The 15,970-nt window shown below is 32.8% G+C and overlaps 2 protein-coding genes across 3 annotated transcripts; both read left to right on the top strand.

Annotated features, from left to right (window-relative positions):
- The first annotated feature begins 242 nt into the window (after positions 1-242).
- LOC100797560 (uncharacterized isomerase BH0283) lies at positions 243-3,885 on the top strand. Of its 2 annotated transcripts, none has more exons than XM_003518879.4 (7): positions 243-334; positions 740-810; positions 895-1,119; positions 2,161-2,475; positions 2,779-2,940; positions 3,277-3,360; positions 3,431-3,885. In XM_003518879.4, the coding sequence occupies exons 2-7, from the start codon at positions 781-783 to the stop codon at positions 3,536-3,538; spliced, it is 924 nt and encodes a 307-aa protein (XP_003518927.1). In that variant the 5' UTR covers positions 243-334; positions 740-780; the 3' UTR covers positions 3,539-3,885. The 2 variants fall into 2 exon arrangements, with proteins under 2 accessions (XP_003518927.1, XP_006575078.1); XM_006575015.4 differs by lacking the exon at positions 243-334 and adding an exon at positions 368-501.
- Positions 3,886-11,674: 7,789 nt separating this feature from the next.
- LOC100797018 (probable aspartic proteinase GIP2) lies at positions 11,675-13,308 on the top strand. Its single transcript, XM_003518878.5, has one exon. The coding sequence runs from the start codon at positions 11,747-11,749 to the stop codon at positions 13,052-13,054; it is 1,308 nt and encodes a 435-aa protein (XP_003518926.1). The 5' UTR covers positions 11,675-11,746; the 3' UTR covers positions 13,055-13,308.
- The last annotated feature ends 2,662 nt before the right edge of the window (positions 13,309-15,970 follow it).

Below are 15,970 nucleotides of genomic sequence, written 5' to 3'. Positions count from 1 at the left end.
TCTTAAAAAAATATAGAATGACCAAATACCTTTAATTTTAAAAACTTTTATTTTTAACTTTAACTATAGTAGTATAATTTTTAATCTCAGAGTGAGATCAAACTCTACAATATATATACTGGTTTGTATAATTGGACTAGGTTTATCATTGTTGAATTAGGTAAGAATGTTGTTGGAATAAGCATTGACCAAAAGGCTTATATAACTCAAATAACCTTAACACCATCAAATCTAACTGGCTCAACTCAATAAAATTTGAGAGAAGAAATCTCGTTTTAACTATTTGTTTTGCCGTGATATTCAAGAGGAGTTAAAGACAAACTCTATTCTTCGGGTTTGTTTTTACCACGTTTTTTGTATTTTGTCATGGACAAATGCATTTTACTGTCAAGGGCTAAATGCAATGGTAGTCTAAAAATATTGATTTGCGAAGAGAATGGTGATCTTTCTGGTATAACTAAAAAGTATTCTCTTGGAAAAGATTTTCCAAAACATATTGACGTAAGTGGATATTTAGAAGATCCTTTTCATTTCATTATATTTTCATGTTGCAAACATATTGCTAAGAAAATATTTTGCATTATTAATATGTTCATGTATGATTCATTTAGTTAAATAGATGTATAAAAAAGTGTCGGTGCATAATATAGGCTTATTAATTATACCTGTACATTATCAGCATTATTCTTATAAATCCTTGTGGAACTCGTGGTGTTATGGGTGTGCTGACCAATTTCAGGAGTTGGCTCAAGTACTCCTTGGCTTGTTCGTATTTCAACAATGGCTAAGAAATCTGTGAAGTACTATGTGGTATGTTTCTCGGTGAACTTCAATGTTTGTCATTACATTATTAAAGTGAATTAAGCGTGTTCTGAATCTGGGTTACATATGCAGGTTGACGCATTCACTGATTCAGCGTTTAAGGGAAACCCTGCAGCAGTGTGTTTCTTAGAAGAGGAGAGGGATGAAGAGTGGTTGCAAGCTGTTGCCACCGAGTTCAATGTCCCTGTCACCTGTTACTTAACTCGCATTGCCGAGTCCCATCACAACCTTAACTCGTTCCGTGGAACCTCTAACATTCCACGTTTTCACCTCAGATGGTTTACTCATACTAATGAGGTAAATTTTGGACAAAATATTGATACAATTTTTTCAAGTGTTATTAGTACTTTTCTTTAATTAGAAATGAAGTTTCACTCAGAGAACTCATTTAATCCTTTTGGGACAATTTGGTAGGAGGAAGTTTTTTTTATGCTTGGGGATCAAGATGAATCTATTGGAAAAAGGAGAAGGTTATAGGAAATATTTGAGAGAAATGAAGGAGGAGAGAATATTTGAAAAAAGATTAGTTTTTTATTACTTGAGAAATGTTTTTGTTTTGACTTCTTTTTTGGATCCATTTATAAAGACAACATTTTTTTTTATAGGCTTCAAGTTAGAGTTGTATATACATCAAAAAAGTTTTCATACACTTAAGGGAGTTTTACACACTTCTTCCTACACATTTTTTTAATTAAATATTACTTCTACTTATTTTTATATTATTCTAGAAGTTTTTTTAAAGTAGTAGCACAAATTTAATGGACCTCATATTTGATTAACGGACTAAATCAAGTTTGTATTATCTAATAGGAATCTTATTTTCTCAAACCAAAGTAAAATTTATTTAGTTAACCATAAAAAATATTTAAACAAATTTGTTAGAAATTAAAGAGTGATGTGATATTTTTATAGTTGTTAGAAACTCTATCATGATGGAAAGTTTTGTCGGAAACTCGTTAAAAACCGTTATTTATCAGGAATTTTATTTTTTTTTAAATGGATACCATGAAAAACTATAATTCCCAAACCAAAATTATCAGAAAACTTAAAATTTCTTTTCTATTAAATATCTCCTTAAAGTATGTCCTGTCTTAAGGTGAAACTTCAATTCTCACTATAGCACAAACAACACTTAAGAAATGATATTTGAACTTTATCAGTAAAATTTTGCCACCACAGTGCACTCGTTTGATTTTGCCATGATGTTTTCATTTCCATAACTGGTAATGAAGTTTTCACCAATCTTGCCTTGTTAGATGATATTCAATCTTTGAGCTCCACGTGCATGTTATTAAATGCATTGATTAAATTACTAACATTATCTTGACCATTATGCAGGTTAAACTTTGTGGCCATGCCACGTTAGCGGCTGCACACACACTATTTTCGTATGGTTTGGTGAATTTCAATATTATTGAGTTTTTTACTGCATCTGGGGTACTAACTACCAAAAAGATCCCACCGATCAATAACTGTACCAGTGGCTCAAACTTGCAAAATGGGGTGGCTCGGGATGGATTTTATATTGAGTTAGATCTTCCTGCTCACCCTATCATAGAATTCAACTGTGATGAGTCTTCACAAATTTCCGGGGCATTGAATGGTGCTTCCATTGTTGATATAAAGAGGACACTAATTGGAGATGACATACTTGTAATTCCAATATCTGTTCTCTTCCATTTTTATTATTTTATAGTACACATCAGTTACAGCTTAAGCTTAATTACTTCCCGGCAAACAACATATGCTTACGATACCGCTGTCTGGTGAAGACATTTTTCAACTATTAATGTCTTCCAGTATCTGTTAAGCTGTTTGATCCTTAATAAAAAAAAAACAAAAAAAAAACAGAACAGTATGTGTTTCATGCTAATTTTACCGGCAAAATAGTAACAAGTATGTGTTATGAACAATTTGTGCACATAGAACCTTATGAAGCTTTATCATTTCCCCTAGGTTGTTGTCACATCTGGAGAAAATGTGACAGAAGTACAGCCACAATTTGATGCAATAAGTAAATGTCCTGGAAGGGGGATCATTGTTTCGGGGATTGCTCCTCCAGGGTCCGGATTTGACTTCTATAGTCGATTCTTCTGCCCGAAAGATGGAGTCAATGAGGTAAGTGGTTGATTATTATGATTGCAATGTTCCTACAATATCATTGATCATGTCTCCTTAATTAAACAATATATAAGAAGACCTCCAAGGTAAAATTCAGATTTTGACTTTGATCTCAATAAATAACTGCCAGTTCTTTTTCATGTTGTTTTACCCCTACAATCTACTGCTCTGCTAGCAGATCCGAGGGCAAGTTTTTAAACAAGTACTTCACCATTTTAAATTATAAAAATATACTAACTTATAAATCAAGGCCAAATATGCTATTACTACTACCTACTTTTGCAATGTTAAATAGAAATGACATAATCTTAAATAAATCGTATTTGCTTTCAGGATCATGTGTGTGGGAGTGCACATTGTGCCTTGGCATCCTACTGGAGCAAGAAGCTGGGGAAGTGTGATTTCAATGCTTATCAGGTACTTTCCTTCCCCTCGTTGGGATTATTTTTGTTATTGTTGAACTAACATGTAAATTACATTTGTGCAGGCATCACCCAGAGGGGGAATTCTCAATATTCATCTTGATGAGCAAAACAAAAGAGTGCTTTTGCGTGGGAAGGCAGTTATAATGATGGAAGGGTGTGTTCTGGTTTAGTCCTGTTCCTAGCACTGAAGAATATGAAGTTGTGAACTGTCTTGGTTGATACTATAGCATATAAACAAAGTGACGTGTAAACACTATTTTGTCTCTGTCTTTTTGTTTTTTCTTTATTTTTTGGGTCTTGAATCATTGGATGCTGGACTTGTACCCCTGGTTTGAATATTTTAGGCATATTTTCGTTGGGGTTTCATTATGGACCCTCTACTTAGTTGGGGAAGGAGCTCAAAGCTACTATAAACAAATAAAGTTGTTGGATTCTTGTCTCCATGTTTGGAAAACAATAATGATATACAGGAGGAAAATTGTGTGAAATAGCAATGAGAATTGTTCTATTTGTATTAGAAGATAATTTTTATTCAATTATCTCTCTTGAATGATCTATCCAAATAGCATAGATGTTTGAAAATTTTAGTTGAATCTTTGAATTGCCAAAATTTTGGGCTCAAAAAATAGGAAAGAAGACTAAATCATAGTAATATAAATGAGATTTTGGGCTCAAAACTTTGGACTGAAGAGTTGATGTATTTTACGGCTAGTTTATGCCTGATAGGAATATATACGTGCAAAGAGCCACTAAGGTAGTGTTTGTTGGTTTGTCAAATTATTATAGCCATTCAAAAAGTTTGTTTTATAAAACAAAAAAACATCATCTAAAAATATGGAGACACACGACCCGAACTGCACTGTTGCAGTTGGTTTTTCTAACTATAGAAATAGAATATCCACTCGAGTGTTGGAGCAATTTTTAATGTTTGATTTGGGTCCCAATGCAGAAGGTTCCTACATACCCAAGATTATTTTTTTTTCTCCAATATTAATATAATATTTTTGCGGTTGCTGCTAGAGCGTTGACCAGTTTTATTTTAACAGTTTCAGTTTCATTTTTTTCTCTTCTTCCTAATATATTTTGTTGCTGCGTGTCTTCTATATGGCTATCAAAAACTTTGTGGTATGTTGGTGCGTGAAGTGTGTTTGTTTGTTTGTTATTACTGCGTTATTGTGAACTAGGTTGTGTGGTCAAATCAAATGTTTGAGTTGATATTTGATAAGCAGGTGGACGCATTCCCTGAGTTACCATTCAAAGGGAACCCTGCGGCAGTGTGTTTCTTAGAGGAAGAGGAAGAGAGGAACCACCACTATTCTTTCCCAGTATGCTTTTAAGGATTTAATTATGAAATTCTATCATAACACTAATCTGAGTCTGCTTTGATAAAGATAAAGTTGTTTTTTTTTGTTGGTCTAATAACTTTTTCTTTTAGAGCCACGATTTCGTGAATACGAATTTGCGGAAAAATATATATACCTCAGAGGAGTCGGGGAAGGAGAGGGAGAAGGGTTGGGTGCAATTGGAAAGTGAAGGAGGAAGGTTGGGAAAGAGAGGAGTAGGGGAAGGGAATAAGAGGAAGAGAGAAGATGTTGGGAGGAGAAGCTTTGGGGGAAGAGTGGACTGTTGGATTTTCTTAGACTTTCTTCCCATAAAGGTTTAAATAAGAAGAATAATTTTGTCTTACTTATTTAAGTGGAGACAGGTAAGATTAAGAAGAGAGACAATATTAGGGAGAAAGGAAAGTGAAAATCTAATTTTTGCACATCTATTAAAGAGTATTTTTCATATTACAACTTCGAATTTATTCAATGTTAGATCAGACTAATTTTTGGAGAGTAGGTTCTATACACGTGATATTTTCAAATTGTCAGGTTTGATTGTCAAAAAGATATTGGAGAGAAAAATACATATTTCGCATTTTCTACTCTATATTTTGGGGTTTCATCTTTGTGTTATAACATGATCGTTTTAATTTGGCTATTTGTATACATTTTCGAGACGGTCTTTTATCTTCATTGATTATAATGGAGTTATTTTTATGATTTCGACTCTTACATTGAGAGATTTTTTAAGAGTTTTCAACATTAAACAAATTGTATCTCTTTTATGTGATTTTTCTTAACTTGTTTGTTATTATTATGTTGGTCTGTTTTCCCATCAAGAAGAGGGAGTGAGGAGAGAAGAGGAAAGATGAACCAGGGGGGAGGAGTGAGAAATTTAAAATGGAAGATAGAAGGGTATTTTTACTTCATGGGGCCAAAAGCAATTTACTTAATAGCAACACTCCCATAATAACGATTCTTGTTTTTCTTTTTACTCACTTAAAAAAAAGTAAAGCCACCAAGCCCTCTAAATATTGGAGCTGGGACAGGACACATTAATATTAGTAAAATCCTACTAAAAAATGTTGTCAAAATAATTTAAAATATTATGAAAATGATCGATGAACAATATCCATAATATTTGATTTTAAATTATCTTTATTTTTTATTAACAAAATCAGAGTAAACAGTCTATTAATTTAAAAGAAAGCATGCTCTGTTATATGTAATAATAACGTAAAATCAAGAATTTATGACCTGAATATTTGTTTGGTTACATATATTACGCAACGTATATAAATAGGACTCTTCAAAAAAAAAAAACATATATAAATTGGAAGATTATTCATCTCTACATACAGGGCAGTTATTTGTGTACTTACATCCTAAACATTCCTGCAACATATACTCCAATGGAGAAATCCAATATTACTTTTCCACTGGTACATTCTTTCACCATTTATGAACTTCTAATTTGTTTTATGACTTGAACATAAATAAAGTTTAGATCGTATATCATACTACATGTACCCATCTTTTTCTTATTTCTTTTTTATTTTTTCATATACATTTGTTTTAAATATACACCTCCAAATTAAAAGGGCAATATTTTATTTTCCCAATTAATTTTGTGTTCACCAAACGTTTTGTTTCTGTTATCCTCGAATTAACTATTCCCCGTTGCAGACTTTCAAAATGAAACCAAATTGCTCCCAATGTAAGAAGATGGTGAAGAGTGTGTTCTCAACAATGATTGGAAGTACGGTGATATTTCTTTACTTCTTTACTATTTTCTAAATATACGAAAATATTACTATCAAGCTAATTTTAATTTACATATAGGAACTTTGCACACAAGCTAATAAGTATTTAAGTAGTGCAATTTTGTTGTAGGTGTTACCTCCGTCAAGGTTGAAGGTGAAGGAGTAAAAGTGACTGTGACGAGTACAATTAGTCCTGATCTGTTTGCTGCGATTATTGGACAAACCGTGAAAGAAAATTCGCATAATAAAGACAAGACACGAGCATCAAATGCAAACCAGGAAGAAAATAATAATAATAACACTGACGTGTCATATGGTCAGAACATATTCAAAGGTCATCGAGTAGAAGGAACCATAAACCTACAAGAATTGATTAAAACCAATAAAATGAAACAACTGGAACTTGTGCAAAATCTGAGAATCAAATTCAACCACGAAAAAAAGGATGATGATGATGATGAAGCTTCCCAAAAGGAAATCCCACCACCACCACCACCACCACCACCGGAGCCACAGGAATTCCCTGACCCAATTGATCCTCCCAGTGTTCCTTCTTCTCCTAGTGAATGTAATTACCAGTTACCAACAGCAAAGACCATTAATGTCAGTAGTTCGTCAAAACGCATCATAATGCGAGGTCATAATAAGTAGATGGTTTCCTTCAGACGCAAGTTACTATTTTACATAGTTTACCATGCTGAGGTTTTGTGTTTATATAGCATGCGGTTCCTGACATAGTATATCACTGTATGGCCATGCCAAATAAATGAACAAGTTGAGGAATGAATATTAATATATTTTCACTTTCTCTTTTATAGTCTTTTTTATTTATTTCATTTTTTTTAATCTTTTTTTTCTTCTTATTATCATATTATTTATCATATTTGATACTGTGTAATAATACATAAATACTGGCACTTTTTAAATATATAACAAATACTCATAATTCCTTTTTATCTTTTTCATCATGTCACGTTATAATATCTATAATATTTATATATATATATATATTTTTTTTTATCTTTCATTCATTAGATGTATAATGACACATGGGATGCCTATGAATACTTTTCTCCTTTGAAAGGAGTACTCTCTCTCTCTCTCTCTCTTTCTCTCTATATATATACATTTTCAGTTTCCCCAAGGCCAACGGTATTGATGAGGAGGTGAGTGTAGATAAGCGATTTAGAGAGGTCAAGTTTGGAAATGGCATTGTAGGGCCCAGTGGAGCCGAAGGACGCCACCCCTGAGGCCTTAGAAGAAGAAGGAAAGGAGAGGTAGGGCAAAGCAGAGCGGAGATATTGAAACCACCGAGCCTATGTTTGGAGTGCAGTTCATTATGCAGTTTTGAGGATAGGCACGAAGCCATGCATCTAATAAAAACGAAATTACGTGCACGTGGTTAATGTGAGATTCTTCCCATGCATTGGCATGGATTTACTATACTCATACTTCAAACCACCAAAAGAATGAAGTATGAGTATAGTTTATGACAACGAAAATTTGTACTAAAAAAACTAAGCATCCCAAAGAATCTGTTAGACAAAGGCATTTGTAAATGATCTCGCTCTCTCTTTCAATTATGATCAACAACACCCACCAATCACCATCGGTTGGCTCCAAATTGAACTTAAAAGGTTGATTCCTCTCAACTGCATGCAGTGCTCTTCAGCATCGATCCATCATTGAGCACAGATGATCACCACTGCCAGCTCGATATTAATATGTACTGCGGTTTTTTTTTTTTTTTTTGGTATAGCATCTTATCCCCAATGACGTAATTTTGTCATAGTCAGGTTTAAGCACATTAATTAGAAGAGTTTAGGGGGATCAATATTGCAAAACTTTATTGTATGGTCATAATAAAATGAAAGAAAGAAGGGGTCTTAATTTTTTAGAATGTATATATATATATATATATATATATATATATATATATATATATATATATATATACCATGATTTCGGTCCAACTCCTTGATTTTTTTTAATTTAACATTTTTCCAATGATATATAAACATGTGGATGTACCCAAAAAAAAAACATGTAGATTTTGTATTCTTTCGTGTAATAAAGATTCATACCATATAACACTACTGCAATTTATAAGAAACTATAATTAATTGAACTAATTGTGCCTGAGGCTATTAAATTTGTGTATCAAAAATCAAATTAAAGAATATTGAGGAAGATTAACTTAGATGTTTAAACATGAAATATGAGTAATTGTAAATCTTTTGATAAATATTTTTAATTTTTATGGATAAAAAAATATATATGTATCAAGGTAAGATTTACAAGATTATTTATATTTCAATCCTTATAAAAAAAATGCAATTACGGAAAACTACAACAAAGATTATCACCCTGGACGTAACCTTTCAGACATGACTTATGATTGTAAACAATATTGAAAATTCAAACCAAAAAAAAAATCTTGCAGTTGCGACCTTTGATATATTATTGAACAATAGTTAATTGACGTGTACGTAGTATGCTATACGGATATAGATTCAATTATTGACAAAAAGATAAGATTGAGATTTGAAACTATAAGATACGTCTCGAAGTCAACAAATCAAACTGAAAGGTACGCGTATTTCATTTCTAGACAAATCCAGTCTAGTTAGATACGATGTTAAAACTGCGACCTATAAACAGCTGGCTAATTGAGTTTTATGCAACTGGGTGGATTGTGCGTATGGATTAATTCCAATTTTATTGCAAGCATTAGAGATAGGTAAGGAATAAAAATATTAAGAGAGATTAAAAATAAACCAATTTAATATTTATAATTATGTGAATAAATCATAATTTTATCTCTTTTATATATATAAAAAAAGAGTCTAGGCACATAAATATTTTAAAAAGAATAAAGAGGGAGTGGTCTAAATCCATAACTACCTCTCTTTAGATCTGTACTTAATTAAAAATATAAATATAAAATTCATATAATAACACGATATAAAAACGTTTCGTTATTAGGATTTTTCCGTCCGTTTCTTTTAATATTAAAAGTTAAATTTTAATAAAGCTCTCAGCAAAAATGTATAATATTTGTACTATTTTTTCAACACATCATTCATGTTGTTTCTTTCATTCCTTTTTTTGTAAAAAAATTTCAATCAAGATAATATTATTCATTAAATTTTTTTATCTTAATCCTCCAATTCATGAAAAGAAAATGATATCAATTAATTCAAAATTAGATTAGAAAGTAAGTAAAGTCTAATAAAAAATTATTTCGATCAATAATCAAATTTAGATAATACCTAAATAATTCAATTTTAACTTGAGGAGATTAACTACTTATATCTAATCATAAGCAAATGAGAAAAATTAAGGATGTAATGGCAAATGTTGAAAAACAAGTTAGGAGGTTAATGATACACTTAAAGAATGCAAACATTTATTGTGGTAACAACTTTCGCTTGAAGATGCCGTGCGTAGGGGTTTGAGCCACTCCTTCATTAACAACAAAAAAAAAAAAAACAAATTCTTACACATTACATTTTATCTGAACAACTTTATCTTCAAGAAAAATAATAATGTTTTACTCCATTTTCTTACAAATTCTTCTATTATCTTTTATGATAGATATTTATATTTCTTACATATTAAACATTTTTACTTTTCATCCCATACTTATCATAAAAAGTAATAAAAAAAAAACTGGTAGGAAGATATAGAATTGTTAAGAAGTTAATCTCATCATGTCTAAATAGGAAAATAGTTTTTAAACATCCTAACCAATTAACGGAGATAGAAAAAAAAAACATTAATATGATAAGATATTGATGATGGAGTATTTAATATTTTATTGAAAGACTAAATATTATGTCGCGGATGATTATTTTTACTTTTTCTTACGATTTTCATGTTAAATATTTTTTATTTTAGTTTCTCAACAAATATTGTAAGGTACTGGTTAACAAGATCCTTTAATATTTAAGGGTGATAAAATATAAGGGTGTGTTTGGTTTACATTTTTATTTTCTGTTTTCATTTTCCGTTTCCATTTTTTGAAAACTGTTTTCATTTTTAAAATATTAAAATTCTAAAAACATATTTTATTTGACTTCTTGAAAATTGGTTTAGGCATTTCATCTATTCAATAAGAATATATGTTCTGAAAAATTGGTTTAGGCATTTCAACAAACACCTTATCAACAACAAAAATCTTTTTAACCCTAGCACACAAGACTGTACCATCACCACCCTCCACTGTGTCGTCGAACCAACCCTGTTTGCCGACATTACACCTCACCACTAACAAGCAGTTGAGGACACCACAAAACCTACCCAGAAGGGAACAAAATCATTGAAGCCCCAGCATAACTACTAACTAGACTAATTTAGGTTGCAATAGGATTTTGGTGTGATAGGTGACGGTGCATGACGTTTTGATAGTGGAGGTTGGGTCGCCGACATTTGGGTTGATGATTGTGGGGGATAGGGTAGTGCAATTGGTTTGAATTATGGTTTGGTGTTTGGAGGTGTGGGTGGTGGCCGTTTGAGGCATTGATGATGGAGTTTGGAAGTAGGTGGTGGTGCGTTTTGGACTGGTGATGGTTTCGTTAGACAAATGTTGAAGGAAAAGAAGATAGGAGAAGGGTAGGTCGAGAGTATCGAAGACGAAGCTGGTAACAAAGTTGGTAGTAATTACAACTCATGTCACCACGTTTTTCTTTTAGAAAGAACATTGAAAACGACAAATCCTTATTTTCAGTTTTCAGTCTTTTCTTGAGAATATTTTAACTGAAAATATTTTCAAAATTTAAAATACACACATTTTCAAATGTATTTTTTGTTTTTATTGAAAATGAAAACAGAAAAAGAACACACCAAACACCCCCTAAGTATTCATCCAAATAATATGTTCCATCCATTCTATTATCATTGTTATTCTTTTATACAAATCAAGAAAAACTAATAAATAAATTAAAAACAAAAATAATTTTACAAAATTAACTTTATGAATATCATTAATTTATTTTTAGATTTTTTTAATTCATATCATTAATATTATAAAAAATAATTAATTAATATTACATTAAAAAACTAAAATAATAATTATTTAATTTTTTTTACACAACCATTATTATTAAAAGTAAGCAGCATCCATGGTTTTGACAAAAGTTAGATGGTTTGACTACACGTTAACATGTGAGTTGTCCTCAACATATATACTACACCTGCACGAAGGGTTCAAAGATGGCAACTCCAATCCGTATATAAAAGAGAGGTCCCTCCAAGTTCATTCATACAATACTTGTCATAAGTCACAACCATGGATAATTCCAACCTTCAACGTCTCTTCACTCTCTTCCTTTTTTCCCTAATTGCACCCTCTTTGGCTCAACAATCCTTCAGACCCAGAGCCCTCGTTGTCCCAGTTAAAAAAGACGCTTCCACCCTCCAATATATTACTCAAATCAAACAAAGAACACCACTCGTCCCAGAAAACCTAGTACTTGACATCGGTGGCCAATTCCTGTGGGTCGATTGCGACAACAACTACGTCTCCTCCACTTACCGCCCCGCACGGTGTGGCTCCGCCCAGTGCTCCCTCGCCAGATCCGACAGCTGCGGAAACTGCTTCTCCGCCCCAAAACCCGGCTGCAACAACAACACGTGCGGCGTCACGCCAGACAACACCGTCACCGGCACCGCCACCAGCGGCGAGCTCGCGCAAGACGTCGTCTCCCTCCAATCCACCAACGGTTTCAACCCTATACAAAACGCCACCGTTTCGCGCTTCTTATTCTCCTGCGCTCCAACCTTCTTACTCCAAGGCCTCGCCACCGGTGTCAGCGGCATGGCCGGTCTCGGCAGAACTAGAATTGCTCTCCCCTCGCAGCTCGCTTCCGCTTTCAGCTTCCGTAGAAAATTCGCCGTCTGCCTCTCATCTTCAAACGGCGTCGCTTTCTTCGGTGACGGACCCTACGTTCTTCTCCCCAACGTCGACGCTTCTCAGCTACTCACCTTCACGCCGTTATTAATTAACCCCGTTAGCACCGCCTCTGCTTTCTCCCAGGGAGAGCCTTCCGCCGAGTATTTCATCGGCGTGAAATCGATTAAAATCGACGAAAAGACAGTGCCGTTAAACACCACTTTGTTGTCCATAAACAGCAAAGGCGTTGGTGGAACCAAGATTAGTTCCGTTAACCCTTACACTGTTTTGGAGGATTCTATCTTCAAAGCGGTGACGGAGGCTTTCGTGAAAGCTTCTTCTGCTAGGAACATAACGAGGGTGGCTTCTGTGGCGCCGTTTGAGGTGTGCTTCAGTAGGGAGAACGTGCTCGCCACGCGGTTGGGGGCGGCGGTGCCAACTATTGAGCTTGTGCTGCAGAACCAGAAGACGGTTTGGAGGATTTTTGGAGCGAACTCGATGGTTAGTGTGAGCGATGATAAGGTGCTATGCCTTGGGTTTGTGAATGGAGGTGAGAATCCGAGGACTTCGATAGTGATTGGAGGATATCAGCTGGAGGATAATCTTTTGCAGTTCGATTTGGCTACTTCAAGATTGGGATTCAGCTCTTTGCTCTATGGAAGCCGAACTACGTGTGCTAACTTCAACTTTACCTCCGCTGCGTAGAAGGAAAACGTTTCAATAATTAGCATTATCTCATTCTCTCATTCATAATAAATGCCGCCTGCGGAATTTAGGTTGAGCTTCGCAACTACGAGTTTCAAATAAACTGTTAAACACAAGTATTTTCTATTTCCTTTTGATACATACAGGGTTCATGTTTTTTAATTTGGATAAGCCCCTACATGGTTCATGTATCTTATAAGTTTGAATATTTGTTCAGAGACAAACGTAATCCAAGTGTGGGACACCTTCATTGCTCTTTGTCTTGCATTATATACACATTTAAATGCATATTTTTTATTAATAAATATTAATGCTTAGTATTGCTAATTTTTTTTGTTAGCGAAAGATTTGAGTTTATGATTGTTTTTTATCATTAAATCAATTTTATATTTGCTTTTGATAATACATGTTAATATTAGCTTTTAGATAAGATTCATTTACATGTATATAAATGGATTTTAATTTAATCAATCTCTTTTCAGTAATTAAAATACTAGTAATAGTTTTCTTAAAATATGTTTTCCTGGTCAACTTCGAACACACTTCTTGACACAACTTCATGACACGGATGAAAGATACGTCACTTATGACTTCATATGGCCAACAATGTTCCCAACATCGGAGTCAATTCAACCTCAACTTGACATGACTTCATCACCATTCGCCACAGCTTCAACACTTCACCGAAGCCCAAGGTTGTACGCTCTTCGAGTTAGATTTAATTAGTTTATTTCACAAGGTTAAACGTTAACTTAATTATAGTGGATAGTTTATTGGATTCTCAAAGTAATTATACTGGGATTAAATAACTCTGATAAATTATTAATGTAATTAAAAAAAATTATACCAATCATCTTTAAGTATATAGAAAATCTCATTTATTAAGAGTTGTTTAACCTTATTTTTAATTGAGATAAGATAAACAATGCCATAACTTTTTACATATAAAATTCTTTTATCAATATAAAAGGGCATATAAAGAGTATCTTTTTAGAATTGGGAAAATGGCCCCCCATTTCCCATTGGGCCAAGCATATAAAATTGGTTTCCCCGGCCCAAATTTTCTATGGGCTGTATTTTTTTTTTTTGCCAGGACAAGTCGGTGGTTTGTTAATCAAGATTGAATTGATTTATTTTTCTTTTTCTTTTTTTTTCTAAATTTGTATAAATTAAAGTTTTTTCCCCTAAAAAAGTGGACTTATATTTCTTGAGCCCGACCTGGCCCATTTTGTCATTTTACTTTTACAATTAATTTAACCGATAGTTTTACAAAGCTCTTTAAACTTCATTAACTTATTCGTTATCAGTAGTCATAAGCTATAGGTTTAATTAACCCGTTTGGAGTGGGCTAGCCCATTTTAATGACTCTATTTGCACCGATATATATGGAGTTAAAGGCTATGGCATCTCAAGTCATATTAACCCAACATATCTTCCCTTAATTAGGCCTATTTTGGTTGTGTTTTTATTTTTTTTACAATAAGTGGTAACGAGATTTATATCTAACACCCTCGTACAAACTGCCCATCATTTGTTCACAATTCTAGCTCTCACTAACCTTATCATTCCTTGTTGTGTTGTCCGAATAAAAGACATCCCAACGTTGACTCTACCTTTTATGCTTCATAAAGCTTGGAGTTAGGACACTATATATATATGCATAATAGAGTCAAACTTAATACCATTAAGCACGTAAATCAATTAGTATGTGAATGTTCTTTTTTAATCATAATAATTTTGTCTGAGTTAAATATAATTATCTTCAATTAAAATACATGTGGTATAAATCAACAAAAAAAAAAGATATTGTGAACCTCAATAGAATTAATTGTTAGTGTGACCTAATTAGCAATTAATTCTTTTAATTTGTGCCCTAAATCAGCAGCCTAACAACCATTATAAAAAGCCTCTAGCAGTTGCTGGCATATCAATTTTCTTGAAGTGTAAGCTTTTCTATTTTACTTTTCTCTTTGTTTCTTGTACTTTTTTTTTTTAATTTCTTTCCTCGTACAATCGTGTTTCATACTAACCTAATTGTTTAACATCCATCCGACCACCAGAAACTAACAAGGTTTGGTACCATTGAAGAGGAGAGAAGGGGCGAGGAGGAGCGACAATTTGTGATTGTGACAATTTTGGATGCGCAGAATAGGACGGAAATTTTCAAAAAAATATGGTCGAATCCATGGTTAAAATTATCCACTCTAAACTCCGAAGACTACCGAAGAAATGCGCAGAAATTGACATCCTTGGTCCGTTTTTGTGTTTTGGACGTGCCATCACTTGCAGCCTATTTTCTCACGTCTGTTGGAATTTCTAACAACGTCTTCTATAACAATATTATAATATAATAAATAATATTAATAATCATAATAATAATATATTTTTATTTAATATTAATTTCTCTTCTTTTATTTATTACTTATCACATTACTTTAATTCAAATATTTTTCTTCCTATTTTATTTCTCTTCAATCAAATTATCATTATTTTTACTCTATTTCTTTTATCTATTTTTCTTTTTTTCTATTCTCATCTATTCTCTTTTACTATCTTCTTTGCTCTCCCTCATAGCCAATCACATCCTTAAATATTAAATATTGTTTAAGAATGATAAAATTTTGGTTGTTTGGTTTGGTCATAAATATGAAACAGGTACACAGGTACAATCATTAACATTTCACATCCTTATTTAGTTGGTGCCTTGAAGCTGTCACCCTTTGCATTTATTTAGGTTTTGTCTCCTAAACCCTAAACACTACTATAATTTTAATTATTTCAATAAAACTACTTTGGTCAAGAATTTACTTTTTTTTTCAGATCGAAGTCAATTTTTTTACTTACTTTTACCGTGAGTTTGTGATTTTATATTAATGCAATAATGTGAAATGATGTGTGGTAAATATGATTTATTGT

This window comes from Glycine max, chromosome 2, assembly GCF_000004515.6.
Source record: "Glycine max cultivar Williams 82 chromosome 2, Glycine_max_v4.0, whole genome shotgun sequence".
Lineage (NCBI taxonomy): Eukaryota > Viridiplantae > Streptophyta > Magnoliopsida > Fabales > Fabaceae > Glycine > Glycine max.
This window is presented reverse-complemented; position numbering and strand designations above follow the sequence as displayed.

What these genes read in the sequence shown, in the direction of transcription:
- LOC100797560 (XM_003518879.4), top strand. Translation starts at nt 781, where the DNA reads ATGGCTAAGAAATCTGTGAAGTACTATGTG. An exon ending in AATCTGTGAAGTACTATGTG is followed by an intron (nt 811 to 894) that starts GTATGTTTCTCG and finishes TTACATATGCAG; the next exon opens with GTTGACGCATTCACTGATTC. An exon ending in GTGATTTCAATGCTTATCAG is followed by an intron (nt 3,361 to 3,430) that starts GTACTTTCCTTC and finishes ACATTTGTGCAG; the next exon opens with GCATCACCCAGAGGGGGAAT.
- LOC100797018 (XM_003518878.5), top strand. Translation starts at nt 11,747, where the DNA reads ATGGATAATTCCAACCTTCAACGTCTCTTCACTCTCTTCCTTTTTTCC.